The sequence below is a fragment of the Typopeltis vanoorti genome, chromosome 20 (assembly GCF_054136105.1).
Source record: "Typopeltis vanoorti isolate ZY-2024b chromosome 20, IOZ_Tvanoo_1.0, whole genome shotgun sequence".
NCBI lineage: Eukaryota > Metazoa > Arthropoda > Arachnida > Uropygi > Thelyphonidae > Typopeltis > Typopeltis vanoorti.
This window is the reverse complement of record NC_143568.1, coordinates 29,437,943-29,455,753: the sequence shown is the minus strand read 5'-3', so window position 1 is coordinate 29,455,753 and position 17,811 is coordinate 29,437,943. Positions and strand designations below refer to the sequence as shown.

General features: G+C 32.9%; 1 protein-coding gene across 1 annotated transcript in view; it reads right to left on the bottom strand.

Annotated features, from left to right (window-relative positions):
- The window catches only part of CtsK1 (C1 family peptidase 26-29-p), a 103,883-nt gene that overhangs the window by 66,527 nt on the left and 19,545 nt on the right, over positions 1-17,811 (bottom strand). The window contains exons 2-3 of the mRNA XM_090410714.1: positions 16,225-16,383; positions 8,323-8,495 (exon numbers count right to left, since the gene is read on the bottom strand). Of these exons, the coding sequence (XP_090266840.1) occupies positions 8,323-8,495; positions 16,225-16,383 (332 nt within the window). The remainder of the gene's footprint in view (positions 1-8,322; positions 8,496-16,224; positions 16,384-17,811) is intronic.

Here is a 17,811-nt window from a genome sequence, read left to right as displayed (position 1 = left end):
TCATCTCATCAGAGGATGTAATTATAAATGAGGTGTCAAATCATCCATCAATTGGTAATTACCTGCAGTGCTAGGACCCCTGTGAGAAAAGGGTATATGTGGAACTACAAGGGTGGGGGGGTGATTATGAAGAGCACAGGAGACAGCTTGCGGGTGTAGCATGGAATGAGGAGTTAGCTGGAAAAGAGATCAGTGCAGTTTGGGGGATTTTCAAAACTACCTAGCAGATGCAATGTCTAAATGTATTCCAAGGGTGAGAAGGTTAAATAAGGTAGGTGTGAGATGGATGATTAAAGAGATCAAGCATGCGATACAGAGAAATAGGGCACTGTGGAGGCAGCATAAGAGAAGTGGAAATAACCAATTTCATGAGGTCTACAAAGACCAGGCAAGGCAGGTGACTTGGTTGGTGAGGGTAGCTAAAGAGAGGTATGAACAGCAGTTAGCTAATGAAGCCAAAAATAATTCTAAGGAGTTCTTTCAATATGTAGCCAGCAAAAGAAAGAATGATTATGGAAGAATGACATTGGAGAAAATGGTATAAAGACAGCTGTTGCAGAAGGTGTGGTGGAGATACTTAATGAGCAGTTCAAAAAGGTCTTTCAATCTTGTGAATGTGACTTCATGAAGAGAGAGAGATTGAGAGCAGTTGAGATGGGGAAGAGAGACTGACTGTAAGTGAGCAAGAGGTGTATGGGGAGTTCAGCAAACTAGGTGTAAATAAGGCTGTGGGACTTGATAATATATCACCATGTATTCTGAAGGAATGTGCCTGGGAGTTGACACCAGCCTTGACATATTTTTTTATGAGTCTTGCACTCAGTCAAGTTCCTAAGGAGTGGAAGGAGGGCAAGATTGTGCCACTTCATAAAGAAGGTGATAGAACTCAAGCATCAAACTATAGGCATATCTGTGTATGTCGGGTGTTCTAGTTAAGTTGTTGGAGAAGCTTGTGAGAACTAGTATTCAGAATTGAGTTGACAACAGTGGTATTATCTTTCATGGACAGCATGGATTTACTAAAGGGAGGTCATGTTTTAGTAATCTACTTACTTATTACAATAAGGTGACTGCTTCCTTAGACAGAGGAGAACGATACACAGTAATATACTTGGATTTCGCAAAAGCTTTTGATAGAGTACCTCATGATAAGTTGACAGTGAAACTAGAACAGATGGGGTTGGATATTAGATTAGTGCATTGGATTGGAGACTGGCTATCTGATAGGTATCAACAAGTTGTATGGGGTGCGATAGCCAGGAAAAGGAAAGTCACTAGTGGAGTGCCTCAGGGGTCTGTTTTAGGGCCATTACTATTTAACTTGTATATTAATGATATTGGCGAAGATTTGGATGGAGATATTCAGTTGTTTGTAGATGATACAAAGTTGGGATGAACCATAAAGAGTAGTGAAGATGTTGTAGTCTTGCAAAAAGACTTGAATAAATTGAGTGATTGGGCACGGAAATGGGGATGCGAGTTCAATGTTGCAAAATGTAAGGTTTTCAAATTTGGAAAACAAAAATGGGATGCAGAATTTATGCTTGGTGAGAATATATTGTTGGAGGTAGAGGAAATAAGAGATCTGGGGGTGATAGTGGATAAGGATCTAAAATTTAGGGGAGACATCGCCAAAATTGTGAAGACAACACAAAGGCTTCTAGGAATGATGCAGAGGAACTGGCGTGTAGAAGTAGGGAGATTCTTGTTCCATTGTATAAGGCTTTGATTAGGCCACACATGGACTATTGTGCCCAGATTTGGTCAACGGGTTTTCAGAAGGATGAAGTGATGTTAGAAAGGGTCCAAAGGTGACTGACTAAGGTAGTTTCTGACCTCTGGAATGTTGAGTATGAGGAAAGATTGAGATGTAATTTGCAGAGTTTGGTGGAGAGGAGGAAGAGGGGAGATATGATAGAGACCTACAAGTTGGTAAGGGGTTGTTATAAGATCAGTGGTGGAGACGTTCTACAGAGAATAGTGGGAGATCAGGGGAGAACCAGAGGTCATCCCTGGAAACTGTATAAAGAGGGTGTGAGTAGGGGAGTGAGAGGCAGGTTTTTTTTCATGCAGAGTTGTGAATGATTGGAATGACTTGCCTGAGAGTGTGGTGTCTGCAAGGAGGTTGAGTGTGTTTGAGGTTCGTTATGATGAAATGTGTGTGTGTGATAAAAGGACCTCCCAGATGAGTCTTTGACTCCATGAGGTCTTGGGGTAATAATAATAATAATAATAATAATAATAATATATCTGATGTTATTGATGACTTCAATTTGTCACCATTTACACTAATCCCTTCTTCTCTTTTAATAATTTTTGAAATATGGCTTCTGAGTATATGTTAAAAAGGAGAGGCGACAGCATGCATCCTTGCTTTACTCGTCTTTTCAAGTTAATAGAGTCTGAAATAATGTCACCAACTTGAACAGATGCCTTTTCATTCCAATATAAAGTTTTGATTATCCTAATGTCTTTACCATCTAATCCATTCTTTTTAATAATTCAATCATTTTAGTGTGTTTGACTTTATCAAATGTATTCACGAAGTCAATGAAGCAAATTAATACTTCCTTGTTTTGGTCACTACATTTGTGGAATAAGATTTCAGAAGCTTCTCTCATTCCCAAACTGCTTCTAAAGCCGAATTCGCTATCACTAATGGTATCTTCACATTTTCTGTATATTCTTTTTGAATTATTTTCAGAAACATTTTAAGAACACGACTCATTAGACTGATCATTCCATAGTTTACTAGTTTTGGCATTTGCTTTTTAGGCATCATGATGAAGATTGACTGTAACCAGTCTTGTGGGATTATGCCTGTATCGTAAATTTTATTAAATAGCTTTATTAATATAGTAATGTTGCCTTCTAATAACTTGACTATTTCTGCTGGTATTCTATCAAGGCATAAGGCTTTATCATTTGCTTCTACCTCTGATCTTAGAATGCACAGACCTTCCATCTGTTCATAAGTATTTTCTGGGTTTTGTCTGTTATCAGTAAAGTTCTACATATTTCATCCATTCTTGTATTTTATCATTCTTTTCGGATATTATTTCTCCTTTTCTGTTTCAAAGGATACTTTTTTTTCTTAAATATACCTGAAGTCTCTTTCAGCTTTTAGTGTAGATTAAAACAGTCATGCTTTTCCTGTAGAAATTCTATTTCTTTACATTTTTCATTCATCCAGATTTCTTTTGCTTCTTTGATCTTGTCTTTAATAATTTTCTGAACCTCTTCATATTTTGTTGGGCTATGATTTTTATATGATCTGCATTGATCCATGAGAGAAAGAATTTCATTAGTTATCCAATCTTTCTTTTTTACTGCTCTATGAGGACACGAAATATTGGCACATTTCTCTATGAAGACAGATCGTAATTTGTCCAATGATTCATCAACCCTCATGAAATCATCCTTGATAAGTGCCATCTCTTGATTTAGATATTGACTCAGTTTTTTTCTTCTCCTCTGGGTTTTTTAACTTTCCTAGATCAAACCTTTTTATTGATGTTTCTCAAGTATAGCTTTCAGTCAAGTTTTAACTCCATCACCAGTAAATTATGATCAGAACTAAGATAGGTTTTTGTGCTCTTTATCAAACTATGAAATCATTGATGTTATAAGTTTTGTTAACAGTTAGCTGACATTGGGCTGATGTTTAAACTTACTGCTGGTGGCACAAGGTTGTTAGTGTTTTCTCTTCAAAAATATATAATTGTTGATACATTTTTCACTTTGTCACTGTAACTAGGAACCTTTTTAGTAAAAAAGTTTAGTGCCTGTGTGATTATATTACTGGTTGAAAGATTCTATTCCTGCACGGGTAGGGAGTGCATGACTAGTATACTAATATTCAGTACAAAATATATAGTTGTCTCATATGATATGAGACAACTCATAGTTGGCATCCTGATATAGATGGCTAATTATGAGTTATCTTGTACTTGGCAGTCAGTGTGTTAACATTCTTCACATTTATACAAAGTGCTACTATGTGTTTTTAATGGTATTTGTGAAAATTATTATCACAATATGCATAATCTGATGATGGCAAGTTAGTTTCTGGCACAAATATTTGCAAATAATAAAAATTATTTATTCTTGTGAATACATATGTCTAATAAAGTGCTACTACTATGCTATAGTTCCCTTAATAATAAATTTGTCATACATAATGACAGCCCTCACGAAAATTTTAGAAACAGACACTGTTTTCACCAGGGCAAACAGTGAAAAGTCAGCTAATGGAACAAATCCTGAAACACACACCAACTAAACATCACCAAAATTCAAGATTGGTACCATCAACATAAGAAGCACAAATGGAAAAGATATGGAACTAGCAGAAGAATTGGATAAGTACCAGATCGACAAAAGAGGGGTGACTGAAACAAAAAAGACAAAAACTGGTGACATCTTTCTAAGCAATAAATACAAAATGTTATATTCAGGCAATAACAATCAGGAAAAAAGGAGTAGCTATAGTATTCAACACTAAATACAAGGCTAATCTACTTGAATGGCAAGCAATATCAAGTAGATTGATGTGGGCAAATATCAGAATGGAGAACTGAACAATAAGACTTATTTGTACCTATGGTCCCACAGAAGATTCTACTAAGGTAGAAGTGGAGGAATTTTTTGAGCATTAGAGAAAGCAACTGACACAATGAAAAAGGAAAAGTTGGTTCTTGTTGGGGATCTAAATAGCACAGTCAAAAATTATTGTCAGACATATAGAAATATTTTGGGAAAATTTGGAGAAAACAGCAAAGCTAATAATAATGGCAAATACCTGTTTGATTTCTGCTCAGGACATGGACTGGTTATTGCTAACGCAATGTTCCAACATAAAAATGTGCATAAATTCACATGGAGAGAAGACGCAAGAAATAAGGAAAGTCTCATTGACTGTTATTGTTGATAGTGATGTTTTCTCACTAGTGTAGGACACTAGAGTGTACAGATGATTTTAAATTGGAAGATGATCACCATTTAGTCTTCAGCAGGATAAAATTGAATATCATACTGAAATGAAGAATGTGTAAGAAAGTTTTAAAGTGAATAAAAGTTGAGCAGCTCTCAGATGTGAAGTGTAGAGTAAAATACATAAACATTATTCAAGAAAAATTTAAACAGTTTGTGAACAGAAAGAAAACCTTGGAGATTCAGTGGCAATCTCTGAAGAAAACATTGATTGATTCAGCCAGAGAGGCATGTGGTGAGGTTGTCTACAAGCATAGAAAAATCAGAACTCCATGGTGGACACAGGAAATTAAAGAGGCAGCGAAGGAAAAGAAGAAAGCATACTGAAAGTTCCTGGTGAATAAGTCAGCTTGTGTTCTTAGAGAATACAGAGACAAATGTAAGAAAGCTAAACACTGTGTAAAACTTCATGTTGGAGGCTTAATGGATTGTATACAGTGTTGGATTCTAATTATGTAGAAAATAGAATAAATGTTGTTTGATTCAGAATCCAACATGACTTTCCGTCACAAGAACTATATTTGTAAATATTATTTGATGTAAATAACATAAATTGTAATTGATATCATATAACTACCTTAATTATGTCAAATATTTAATTGCTTAATCAAAGAAATGTTTTAATGGTAAATAGATTCTGTATTAAATATTATTAAGCTGTTTTATTTATTATTTTGTCAATATTGTAAGAACTTATATTTGTAATTTAACTACGCATTTATTGGAATGCAAATATTCTATTTATTCTTTTCATGAAAGTTAACGTTATGTAATAACTGAATGTAGTTATATAACCTAATGTAACATTCGCGAGAATGTTTACGTCTATCGGTTGTCATAGAGACGCGTGGAAATAAACAAGCGCGTGTGAAGGGAGCGTTTGTAGAGGAGAAGAGAAAATATATATGTAGTAGTAAGTAGGGAGTCGGAACGGAACTTCGGAACTATAAGGTAGCAAGGAAGTAAACTAAAGAAGTAGAAGTAATTAAAAGATTCCTAAGGATAGGAGTTGAGTAGATATTTTTTTATATAAGTGAATCTTATAGTTGGCTGAAAGCAAAACCAACCGTAGTAATAAAAAGAAATTATTGCCGTAATCGGATAATTAGAGAACTGGACATTCAAAGAAGAATACTGAAAAAATCCAGTCAGTCTACAATTACGACTTATTTCTGTACTACCATGAAAGGGAATTGTACGGAGTTAAACTAGTTGATGAATGATAAATAAGAATAATTAATGTACCTTATAGTTGTTATCTGGATTTTTGAAGCGCGATTAGTAATGTTTTAGTTATTTAGTGTTTCGCAAGTGTGATAAATACAATTTGAAAGTGTGCTCACAAAAAATTGGAAGTACTGAAGAATATTTCTGGTAAGGACAGTCATATTAGTTTATTTCAGTGTATGAAGATTTAAGTATTAGTTCCGTTGCGCTGTTTCTAACATTAACTGTAGCTTACCATCGAGGCTGAGAGTTGAAAATATAGACATTGAAGTGATATCTACCGTGGTTAGTGCCTGTTATGAGTTAATCGTAGAGTGTAGCTGAGAGATACATGGAAACTGAATAAATAAGAAATTCTATTGTAATAATTTGAGTAAAGAAACTTTGTGATTCTGAAACTGTGAATTTGTTTGAGAAAGTTTGAAAGATTGGATTAATATGAATGACTTGACTTGATATGCTAACTTGACTGGTTTGTCATATTTAGAAGTGGAATTTATATAATTGTTATATAACCATATATTAAATATTTTGTTTGTTAATTTAAATATTGTGTTTGCCTGAATTTCTTTTTACTGCACCGTTCACAAAAATTCGGATCTAGCGGGAATCCCAGAAGGAAAGAAAATAAATACCATCGGCCTGAGTGAGTGAAAAGACTGCTAACTAATTTTGAATTAATCCTACTAATTCATATAGACTTATCTAAGGATAGAGTGGCGCAGTATAATAGAAATTTCTCTACCCTTAGATCAGTGATTAATTTGCAATTAGTTTTCCTTATTTGATGAGAGTGACTTTTAGCAAGATGGCGGATTCGAACGTCAAGAGAACACGTCACGACAACAGCACTCAAAGGATTAAAACAGAATTTAATACTTCCTATATTTCATCTCAGTCACTGAGACATCTTCAGGGATTACACAAAAAACTAATGTAACATATACACAAATACCATACAATACTCAGCCAACCACGTGGGTGACTCTAAAATCTTATCTAGGTGGAGCGTCCTCTATGGGTGGACGTAGGTGGCCTGGAATATAAAGTGGGATCTCTGATGATTAGTGTTTCCCAAATCTTAGGAAGCTTAATGCAACCATATTTATTTAGATTTGTTTGATTTCTGAGAGCTGCTGTGGATTCTAAAAAATAGTCTCTCTTTTTTAAATTTACTGTGGTGGAGCATGGTGGTTTTCTCCAAGAGATCCTATGTGTTGTATCCAAGACATGGTCAGCCAGGCCTGACTGACCATAGTCATGGTTGAAGATGTATGACTTGTGTTCCTCTAGGCAGATGGTTGCTGATCGCCTGTCTGTCCAAAGTACACCAGCTTACAGGAACAGGATACTTTATAAACTCCAGGTACTGAGAGAGGAGGGAGCTGATCTTTTGTAGAACAGATAAAGGTATCAAGTTTGTGGTGAGGCTTAAATGCTATGTGTAGATTGTACTTATTTAAAATCTTGGCTATTTTTTCCAATGTGCCACGAATATAGGGTATGGTGATGGCATTCCTAAACTCTTTCTGAAGAGATGACTGGGGAAATAGGGAAAGAACTGATTATTTTTTTAAATACTATGATCGCTGTAGCCATTGGAGAGGAAGATGTTGTGTATGTGGTCGAGCTCAGTTGCAAGGGCAGTTCCACTGGAACAAAGATTGTTCCAGTGAAAAAGTGGAATCCCCCCTTGCAGCTGAGCTCGACCACATACACAACACCTTCCTCTCATAAGTGTGAGTCAAGTGTCTATATTTGGATCATGTTCCCTTATTAGAAAATGTCATAATCCTGAATTATCCTAAGTCAAACCATCCTAAATCAAGGACTGCTGCAATTTGTACAGGAAAAGGGATAATAAGACAGTCTCCCAATTAGAAAGAGTAATTAGAAAACAAACTTAAAATTGCTCAATGACTCAAGTTAAGTTAACACATTTTGTATATAATATATAAACAATACATATTCATATATTACAGCCAATACGTATATCTTAAAATTATGGTTTCAAATCAATAATAAAAAAAACTACTAAAGAGCAAACAGTTACAGCAAAACTTCTAGCTCAAAATATCACAGTTCACTAATATGTATACTCACTTTATAACCTGTCATATCTGGAACAATATTCTGAATTTCCACAGGTGAATCTTCAGTTCCATTCACCTCAAAGCAAGTATGAATAGGTTCCCCATTTTCATCTGGCATGTATGCAATTTTGTAGCTCACTCCAAAATCATTTAAATCTGCACGTTGATATGTCTGCATTAAATCTATAAAAAGGCATAGTTTTTCATTCATAACTATCTCTTTCTATTATTTAGTAACAGCTGATGACAGAAAAGTTCTCTGTTTTTTATATAATACTGGGTGAATTGCTAAACAATAAAGCAAACTTAGAATTAAATCTAAATTAAATTTAAAAATATATTTTTAAAAAAAAATACAACACATTTCTAAAAAATGTGGATGGAAACAAATACTAATTACCATGAATCATCAGCTGTCAGGAAGCAAGATAAAAGAATTTAATCATATTATATTGGATTTTGCCATTAGTCACCTAATGGTGAAAGAACAGTTTTCTGTCTGTTCTTTCATCATTATTACTTCCTGTTAAGCCTCTCCAGAAAGATACAAGATTAGGCTTGCCAGGCATCCCATATTTTACGTGGAATTTTGCTGTCCCGTATTGTACTGGTAGGGACAGCCTAATGACCTGTATTTTAATGAAAAGATAAAATTATAAATATTATGTAGCAATTATAATTTTTAATATTCTCTTTGAATAATCCAACTTTAATTTGTAAGCCATAAAAACTGACAATTTGAGGAAATTAATTGTATTTTCAGTTTGCAGCGGCATGGCACAGTTCCTTTCATTGGTCGCTTTTTATTTAGTATAAGCATTTTATTTATAATTCTGTACAGATATATTGCATTTGCTTGTTTTCAAACAGCTCTTATTTGGACATTGTGCAGTGTGGTATCGGTACAGTACGTGGATATATAATATAATAATTATTAAAAAATAATATCTTGCCTTTTTCGAATGTGCCATATTTGGTTAATACATAAAATATATAATTAAAAGTAAATTAATTTTCTTTATAAATTATACAAAGGTAAATTAAATTTTGTTTCTTTCCTTAAACCCTTAACAATGCCAAAATGAAAGTGCATTTTTAATGATGATTAGATGATTATTCGAAAGAATGGAATTTTATTGCAAAAGGAAAACATAACGACAAAGTTGAATGCAAAATCTGTAGATGAACGTTTAGTATTGCACATGGGAGACAATCGAATATTAAACAACGCATTAACACTCAGAAACACAAATTGAGCATTTCGAGTTCTAGTTCCAAAAGTATTGATACTTATTTTGTAAAACCAAATACCAGCAATGAAAGAAAAGTTATCACTACTGAAATAATTATGGTATTTCATGGCATAAAGCATCATCATTCTTTTAATTTTAATGATAGTAGCAGCAAACTTGTTCCTATAATATTTTCGGATTCGGAAAACCAAATATGGGACACGAGTGTCCCATGTCCCGTATTTGGTTTTCCAAAATCTGGCAACCCTATACAAGATGCACTTATGATAGACTATTACATAATTAAGGTTGCAGTATGTTTCCAATCAACAACTCAAACTTAACATTCTTTCAGGGAAAATTACAACAGATCACTCACTGTCCAATTTTTTTTTTTTCTTATTTTTCATTTGTTCAAATGAGTTGGTCATGAGCAAATTATCCAAATGTGTTTACCACCCTACCAATAATCCACAACAAAATGGGCATTTATGCTAATACCTTTTAGGTAGCAGATGATTTTCACTTCCTGATATTAGATCACTTATTAGACTTGCTTACTAGAGACATGAAACTTCTTTAAAATTAAACACCAATCTTTTGCATTTGCTCTCTGGATTAGTTGCATAATTAATTCAGACAATAGTATGAACATTCCATAGATAAAAACAAAAGCTGTTTTTTACCATATCTCCTCTCCTATTTCTCAAACTTTGCAGACCACATTCATTCAACTTAATTCATAAGCAAAATTCAATAATGCACTCTGATGTAATAAGATGGCCAATGTAATCTTACACTGATCGGATTATGCTAGAAGAATCTGATCAGACTAACGATCTTAGTTTTAGGTAGATAGGAAGTTAAAGTTCAAGGGCCATATAGAAAAGAAACATTCTTTTCTATATGAAAATCGAAATGCTGAAACAAATCTTAACATGTAAGAATGAGGAAATCATTTTGCCTCTTTACAAGGTCCTGATATGACTTTACTTAGACTTTAGTGTGAGGGTCTAGTTTCTGTGGTGACGCTGATATAGTGGAGAGAAAAAGTGCAAAGGAGAGTGTTAAAGATGATAACAGGCTTATGGAAGACAGATTATGATATCCAATTGAGAATTTTTGGACTATAGACACCAGCAAACAGGAGTGATATGACTGAGACTTACATGCTTCTGAAAGGTCATACAGGATACAATCATACAGTAGATGAAAATTTTCATTGTATGGAGGGTGGGGGATAAGACAAAAAGGCATCCATAGAATTTGAGAATGAGTGCAGTGAAAAAAAGGGAATCAGAGCTAGATTTTTCATTCAGAGTGGGACATGAATGGAATGGACTGTCTTTGGAGGCTGAGTGCAGGAGAGTGAATGAATTCAAGAAAAGATAAGACAGCTAGTTAAGGCAATATGTGGCCTCTCTCAACGAGTTAACTTCCTGGAGGTCTCTTACTAATGGTAATAATTGGGCAGCAGCAGCTTAATTCAACCAAAGCATTTGTTCTGATCTCCATGTGTCCCAATTAACTGAAATCCATATTTCAATTATGTTTGCACATTTTTAAAGTTGTACAAAGCAAATTTTTTCTCTGCTCTGAATTTATCTTGAAATACTGACACTATTAGGCTCTTTTGAAAAACATTTGGTATTTTTAATTTAAATAAATAGACTATTTAGCTATCACATAATTGTTCTATTATTTTTTCTCTCCATATTTTAATGGCTCATTCTGTATCTTATCTATTCCAATTGATTTTCTATTTTTTACTCAAATTATATAATCTCAACCATATCTCCCCTCCTCCTACCACTCAGAAGGTTCTGCAAATTGCATTTCCTCAATCATTCTTCATATCAGTTTGAATCATTTTGCAAACAAAAACAATCAAATAAAACCAAACCTGAACCACATGGACATCATATCTATATGCATTTGAATTCCAAATATGATTACATATCCAACCAGAGTGAAATGATTACAGTAACTGACTGAAATAAAAATTGAATGACTTAAATTTTTATAAAGATAAATTGTAATGAATCTGTCCAACCACTGACTATGAACAATTTGTATTCAATGAACTAATACGTGATTATGCTGAAACATTTTTGAAAAATTTACTTAACAATCAAGTTTTAAGAGAAGAACCCTGATATTAATATTTAAGAAAATGACAAATTCACTTAAATATGATGGAAGATGAAGGATTACCATTAATAAGTGTTTGCAGAAAAAATGGCAGGAATTTAAAGATCCAAACAAAGAACAAGATACAGATCGATTATACTATTAGGAATGCTTACAAGATGGAGAAGTATGACATATTACTTATCAAGTCCCTGATTTGAACATCTAATTTTAATGAAAAGTGTTGACAGGAAACTAGTAATGAAATATTAATAATGCTTAATTATCCTTACACTTGGTATTCTTTTTTAAGAATACAAGCCAGAAAATGATGATGGGCAATGTTACTGGATTTATTTAATATATGGCTCTTCATGACTGCAATTTGAAAATAGGGAGTACAACATAATGATTGTACTATGAAACAAAGTATAATAAAATATAGTGAGAAACGTTTTGCACACAAGATTTTCTTTGAAGTGATCAAAATCATTCAGCCACCTAATGGCATAGCTTCTAAAAAAGTCCCTCTGGTAAGCTCTCAGCAAGCATTCAGCAATAACATAGCTATCAGAGAAGCCTCATTTATACATAAAATCAACATAACTTCCAGGACAAGTTCTTGCCCTAATTTATACATGCAGTGGGAAAATTTAAAATCTGTGATCAGTTCTGTTAGGATTGACACCGTTAATTAGTTGTTGTTGTAGGGTCTTCCATTGTATTAGCCACACTTCATTGATTGTATAATTATTGGAGACTAAATTTATGACATGATACTGAAAGCTATGACTTTGTTAATCTTTGGTTTATAGTCACCTCAATGGTTACTGTAGTACCGGTAGATTTTGATTTAACATAAGTTTGTTGTCTTCTTTTAGCAATGAATTACTGTAATCCTTTTAGCATGAATTACTATATCCAATGTTATAACACTACTGATAACCAATGGACAGTTTAGAGAAACCATACACTTTTTTAAAGCACTTTTGTTGTGCACGTTTATTTAGCCATACTGATGGCACAACATTCAACAGCTGAATATACAAGGCTTAAAAAACCAATGTTCAGAAAAGTTTCACCAATGAGTTTGTGTATCATATTGTTTCTTGTCCTTATTTACTGGCAAGATTGTTGTATCTCATGCAAAAACACTCAATCTAGCATCACATCCAAATACTTGGGTTGCAAGTTATACTGAAGTTCTACACCATGAAAATTGGCTGAAAGTCCTGCATTTGCCATTACAGAATTCAAGTTTTCTGTAGTGTCTTCTGTAGTGTTGTCTTAGTAATATTTCTATAACCACATCATCTGCATATATAAATGTTTAGAGCTGGTTTTGTAACAGATCATGTTTATATAGATTAAACAGTATGGATGCCACTGAACCCCGTGGGAATCAGTATGGTTGTTTCTAACCACCTCATTTACAATTTGAACTATTTTCTTGCAGAGAATTATTCTCAATAAGTCTGTATCTCTACAGTGTATTGTAAGTTACTGAGGGGATTTATAAAAGACTGATGTTTTCAAATTATGTTAGAAATCTGCTTTAATATGAGTTGTTAGAACCAGAACATGGTCGATGCAGTTATAACTGCTGTGAAAGCCTGCTTGTTCAGTCAATAATACTATATTCTTTTAGTAGTTGTCCAGTTTCCAGTGGAGAAGAACATATCACTGGCATAAAGAATTATGTGAACCCAGATGAGATTACTAATCATGTCATGAATCTTTCAAGAGCTACCAGTGATAAAACTCATACAAAAATACAGTCAGTCTAAAGAGGCATGCTATAGTTGAATCTGAATCAGAATATGCTCCTCATTTTACCATAAAAGTGGAAACTGATTTGAGTTCTGTTAAATGTGGCAAAGCTGAAAAAATATATATATAAAAAAAAGTCAAATTCTTAAAAAATATTTTGGAAATCAGACAACTACTAAAAGAATCCTCTGCCCAATTATCTCATTACACTCTAGGCCAGTGGTTCTTAAAACTTTTGCAGACTGTGGCTTTGCAATGCAAATTTTTGTTGCAGCACACCTGTGTTCTTAATGCTGGACTCTTGTAATTAACCATAAATGTACAGTATTTTGCATTTTACACCGTATTGTCTATATGCAAATTATATTAAAATATTAAAATTTTATAGTAAGACTTGAGAAAAATGAAAAATTTGAGAAAGACTGTAAATTTTATTATGCAAGTGCTTTATTTTCAATGTGAAAACAAGCACAGATCTTGTTTATTTGTGGAAGAATATCGAACAAACTCACTCTTAATTCATGTTCCACTGATTAAAGTTTGGATCCAATATTTTCCAAGAAACTTTTGTTACACCAGCAATAAACTGCACTTGCTTTACATTCTGGTCTCACAAATATAAGAAAGCTGTACATCTTTGTCTGACAGCAATGAATGCTTAGTGTCGAGATGTCTTTTTAACTTAAGTTAAAAAGATATCTTGACTAGAGACTCATTCAAAAGTGTCTCAACACATACAAGACATAACAGCAAATCTGTATGAAGAAGCACCCATCTATGAGAACCCGAATTGCAAATAACTGTTGCAATAATGTTTGTTCATGGTCTTAGCCTTCTTTGTGAAAAATCAAATGGTAATAAAAATTCCAGCCAAACTACTGAAGCTGGAATGAAGCTATACTAGTAACTACTAAGATCATGGTACTTGATGTCAATCATTGTCGTATTACTGGTGGTCAATTGGCATTATAGTTTAGCATTTGCAGCAAAATAAAGCAATGTTACATAAATATTACACTGGCAAAAGTTATAAAATATATACATGTTTACACAAAAATAATATTTAATTTGCCAAATATTTCGGTCTGAATATTACAGACCATCTTCAGTGGCTACATAGGAATAGTTTTAAAAAACAAGGTGAAATACGAACAATTGATCATTCATACATAGAACGAGCCCGAGCCGCGTGATGTCATATCGCTAAGTATTAAAAGAGTAAACATTTTTAAAGTCATAATTAAAGATATTAATTCAGAAATTCATGTAATAATCTTAAATAACATTAGACTAATATAGGAAATTTACATTAAAAAAAATAAATAAATAAAAATTAATGTGTCATCCTGATTAAACTTTCACAAATTTTTGATATAGATATACAGTCATTACGATTCAAGTTAGGACGTTGAAGTAAGGCCTCCACACTTTCTTTAAATAAATGTTCAAATTTGTAGCGCCATCTGTGTCTTGGACCAAAGGATGTTGTGGCTTGTTTCTAATCCATGCTGAGCTAATCCAGATTTCTCGGATTTGTTGTGTTGAACTGATGATTGATGCTCTTGAATTCTTTCTTCTATAGAACGTCCAATTTGTCCAAAGTAGGAAAGATTACAGTTACAAGGAACTTGATACACACCAGGTAGAGACAAGGTTGAGCATTTATCTTTAGATGAAGGAAAATGGGTGGATAATTTGTTAATAGGTGTATAAGTGGCTGTTAAATCATATTTCTTCAGAATTCTTGAAGTTGGTTCTGAAATCCCAGAAACATAAGGAATTGGAACTCTATGTATTGAATTTTTGATGTTCTGTGTTGGATTGTAAGAATCAAAAAGATGTTGTGTACTCTTTTCAGAGAAGCCACTTAGTTTCATATGATGTTTGATGTCTGAATATTTGGCAAATTAAATATTATTCTTGTGTAAACGTGCATATATTTTATAATCATTATGTCACAAATATCATTAAAAAATCAAACTGGCAAAAGTAGTAATACAAATATAATTGTATAAATAAGCATAAGTGATGCACTTTTGCTTATTTATAAATTTATTTATTTTATAAATAAATAAATTTATAAATTTATTTATTTATAAAAAGCACTGTAATTTGGAAGAAAATATTTTTTACTATCAAAATTTGGCAGCACACTGTTTTTTGAGAAACACTGCTCTAGGCTTTTCTACTTGAATGTTTAAAATGCATATTCAATAAAGTTTGGATTGGTATCTCAAAGATGCTTAATAATTTACCCTTCTTCACAACAAAATGTAAAGTTTCTCCTATCTTTCCCGTCTCTCTATCCTTCACCTCCCCAAGATACTGCTATAGATTTTACAACTTGCCATGTGTAGGATTACCATAAACACATAAAAATTACACATAGTAACAAATTATTATTATTATTATTCAGTCCTCCATGGAGTCAAAAGACTCATCATGGGAGGTCCTTCCTAAGAAACACAAAGTCTATCATACCACTCCTTAAACTCATTGGCCGTTCTCACTCTCACACTCCATCAGGCAATGCATTCCATTGTTCAACCACCCTCCATGCAAAGAAACCACTCCTCACCCTCTTGCTCACAGATTCCTTTCGTAACTTCCAGGGATTTTTCTTTATTAAATTCCAATAAAGAAAAATAAAAATGCATATAAAAAGTGAGATGTTTGTTTTTTGTGATTTAATTCATTAGAAAAATGTGTAAATTGATATATACATTTTTATTGTTCTTTATTGGATGAAATACAGCTTGATAATAAAGTATTTGGCCTACCTCCATAGTAATCGATACGGCTTTTATTTTTTAATTTATCATAGTAGGCTGTAAATGGTTCCTTGATTTCAGCATATGGTAAATACATCACTCCTTGAGCAAAGTATGAATCTGCAAATACTGGAGGTGTCCGTACCACATGCCCACTGCACAAGCAAACTGTAATGAAAAATAAACTTCAGATATTCATAATCTGGCACTGACTACTATAAAAAAAAAAAGACTTCATTAATTGTGCCACAGCTAAGATCATACAAAAATATTATAAATATTTCAATGAAGTTCAAAAATGTCTAAAATAAATGGTAACATATACATATAATATTATACATATAATATATACATATAATATATACATAATATATATATATATATATATATATATATATATATATTCATTCCTGGTTTTGAAGAATATGTGTTAAAATACAAGCTTGGCAATGAAACTTTAGAAATTAATGCCTATTTAAATATGAAAATTTCACTTAAAAGAAAAAGCAAAACTGATGTCTTTATGAATTCTGTATTTCTGACTTCAGATTCAAATTTTCCAATTCAGACACCATGTCATATAGTTAATATGAAATGGTGTCTATATGGAATTTCCGGAATGAATCTTAAAGGAAAATAAATGAAGAATGAAATAAAATCAACTACATGTAGCAATCTCTTATTTATTTGGTTCCTACTTAGCACTAAATTAAATGAAAAACCAGTTACTATCCCTTGGATGCACTGTACAAAGACCAAAAATCCTCTGGTCCCTTTACTTTGCTTTTATTAGTTGTATTTTTTGTAAACTTTGTAAATTCAGTGCAGCCCTGTGGAAATGATGTTTGCATCCACAGTATTAGGCCACCCAAAGAAAGAACATTCTAAGCACATTCTACCCATATATGGTACTAATGAACTATAGGTTGATCAACTAACTGCTCATGCATGGGCCCAACATAAAAAAAAAGTTCCTCTAGCTGCCAACTAGAGGAACTTTTTCTAAGCCTTTTTTGACCAGTTCCCAACTTAGTCAATCTGTGGCATGGGCAAGCAGTTTTTTTTCATCCAAAAATAACTAAATAAAATAAAATAAACTATTTCAGATAGTAATATATATATATATATATATATATATATATATATATATATATATATATATATATAGTGTTAGAGACCACATGTTGGGAGAGCTGGTATGCCATATTCTCCTTCCAAGGTGCCAATTGAAATCACTAATAGTCATGGGCAGTTATTCTGTGATTGGCCAAAGGTGGAGGCTAAATGCTCATTACTTTTAAAACATCAGTTAGGGCTAAATGACCTCACTTACTCCCTTTAAGGAAAAAAAGGCATCAGCTGATTTTTTTATATTATTTATTATTTTTTTTTTTTTATAAATTCGGAGAAGTTTTCCTAGTTCATATAACGGTTTAAGTGTGGGATAAATTCAATTCAGAAGCTTAATGGAATAAAACAGCACTGAGAAAGGATTAAAAATAATGTTTAATTCTCCCAATATTTCATTTGTCACAGATGAAATATTGGAAGAATTAAATATTTTAAATCCTTTCTCTGCACTGTTTTCCTCCATTA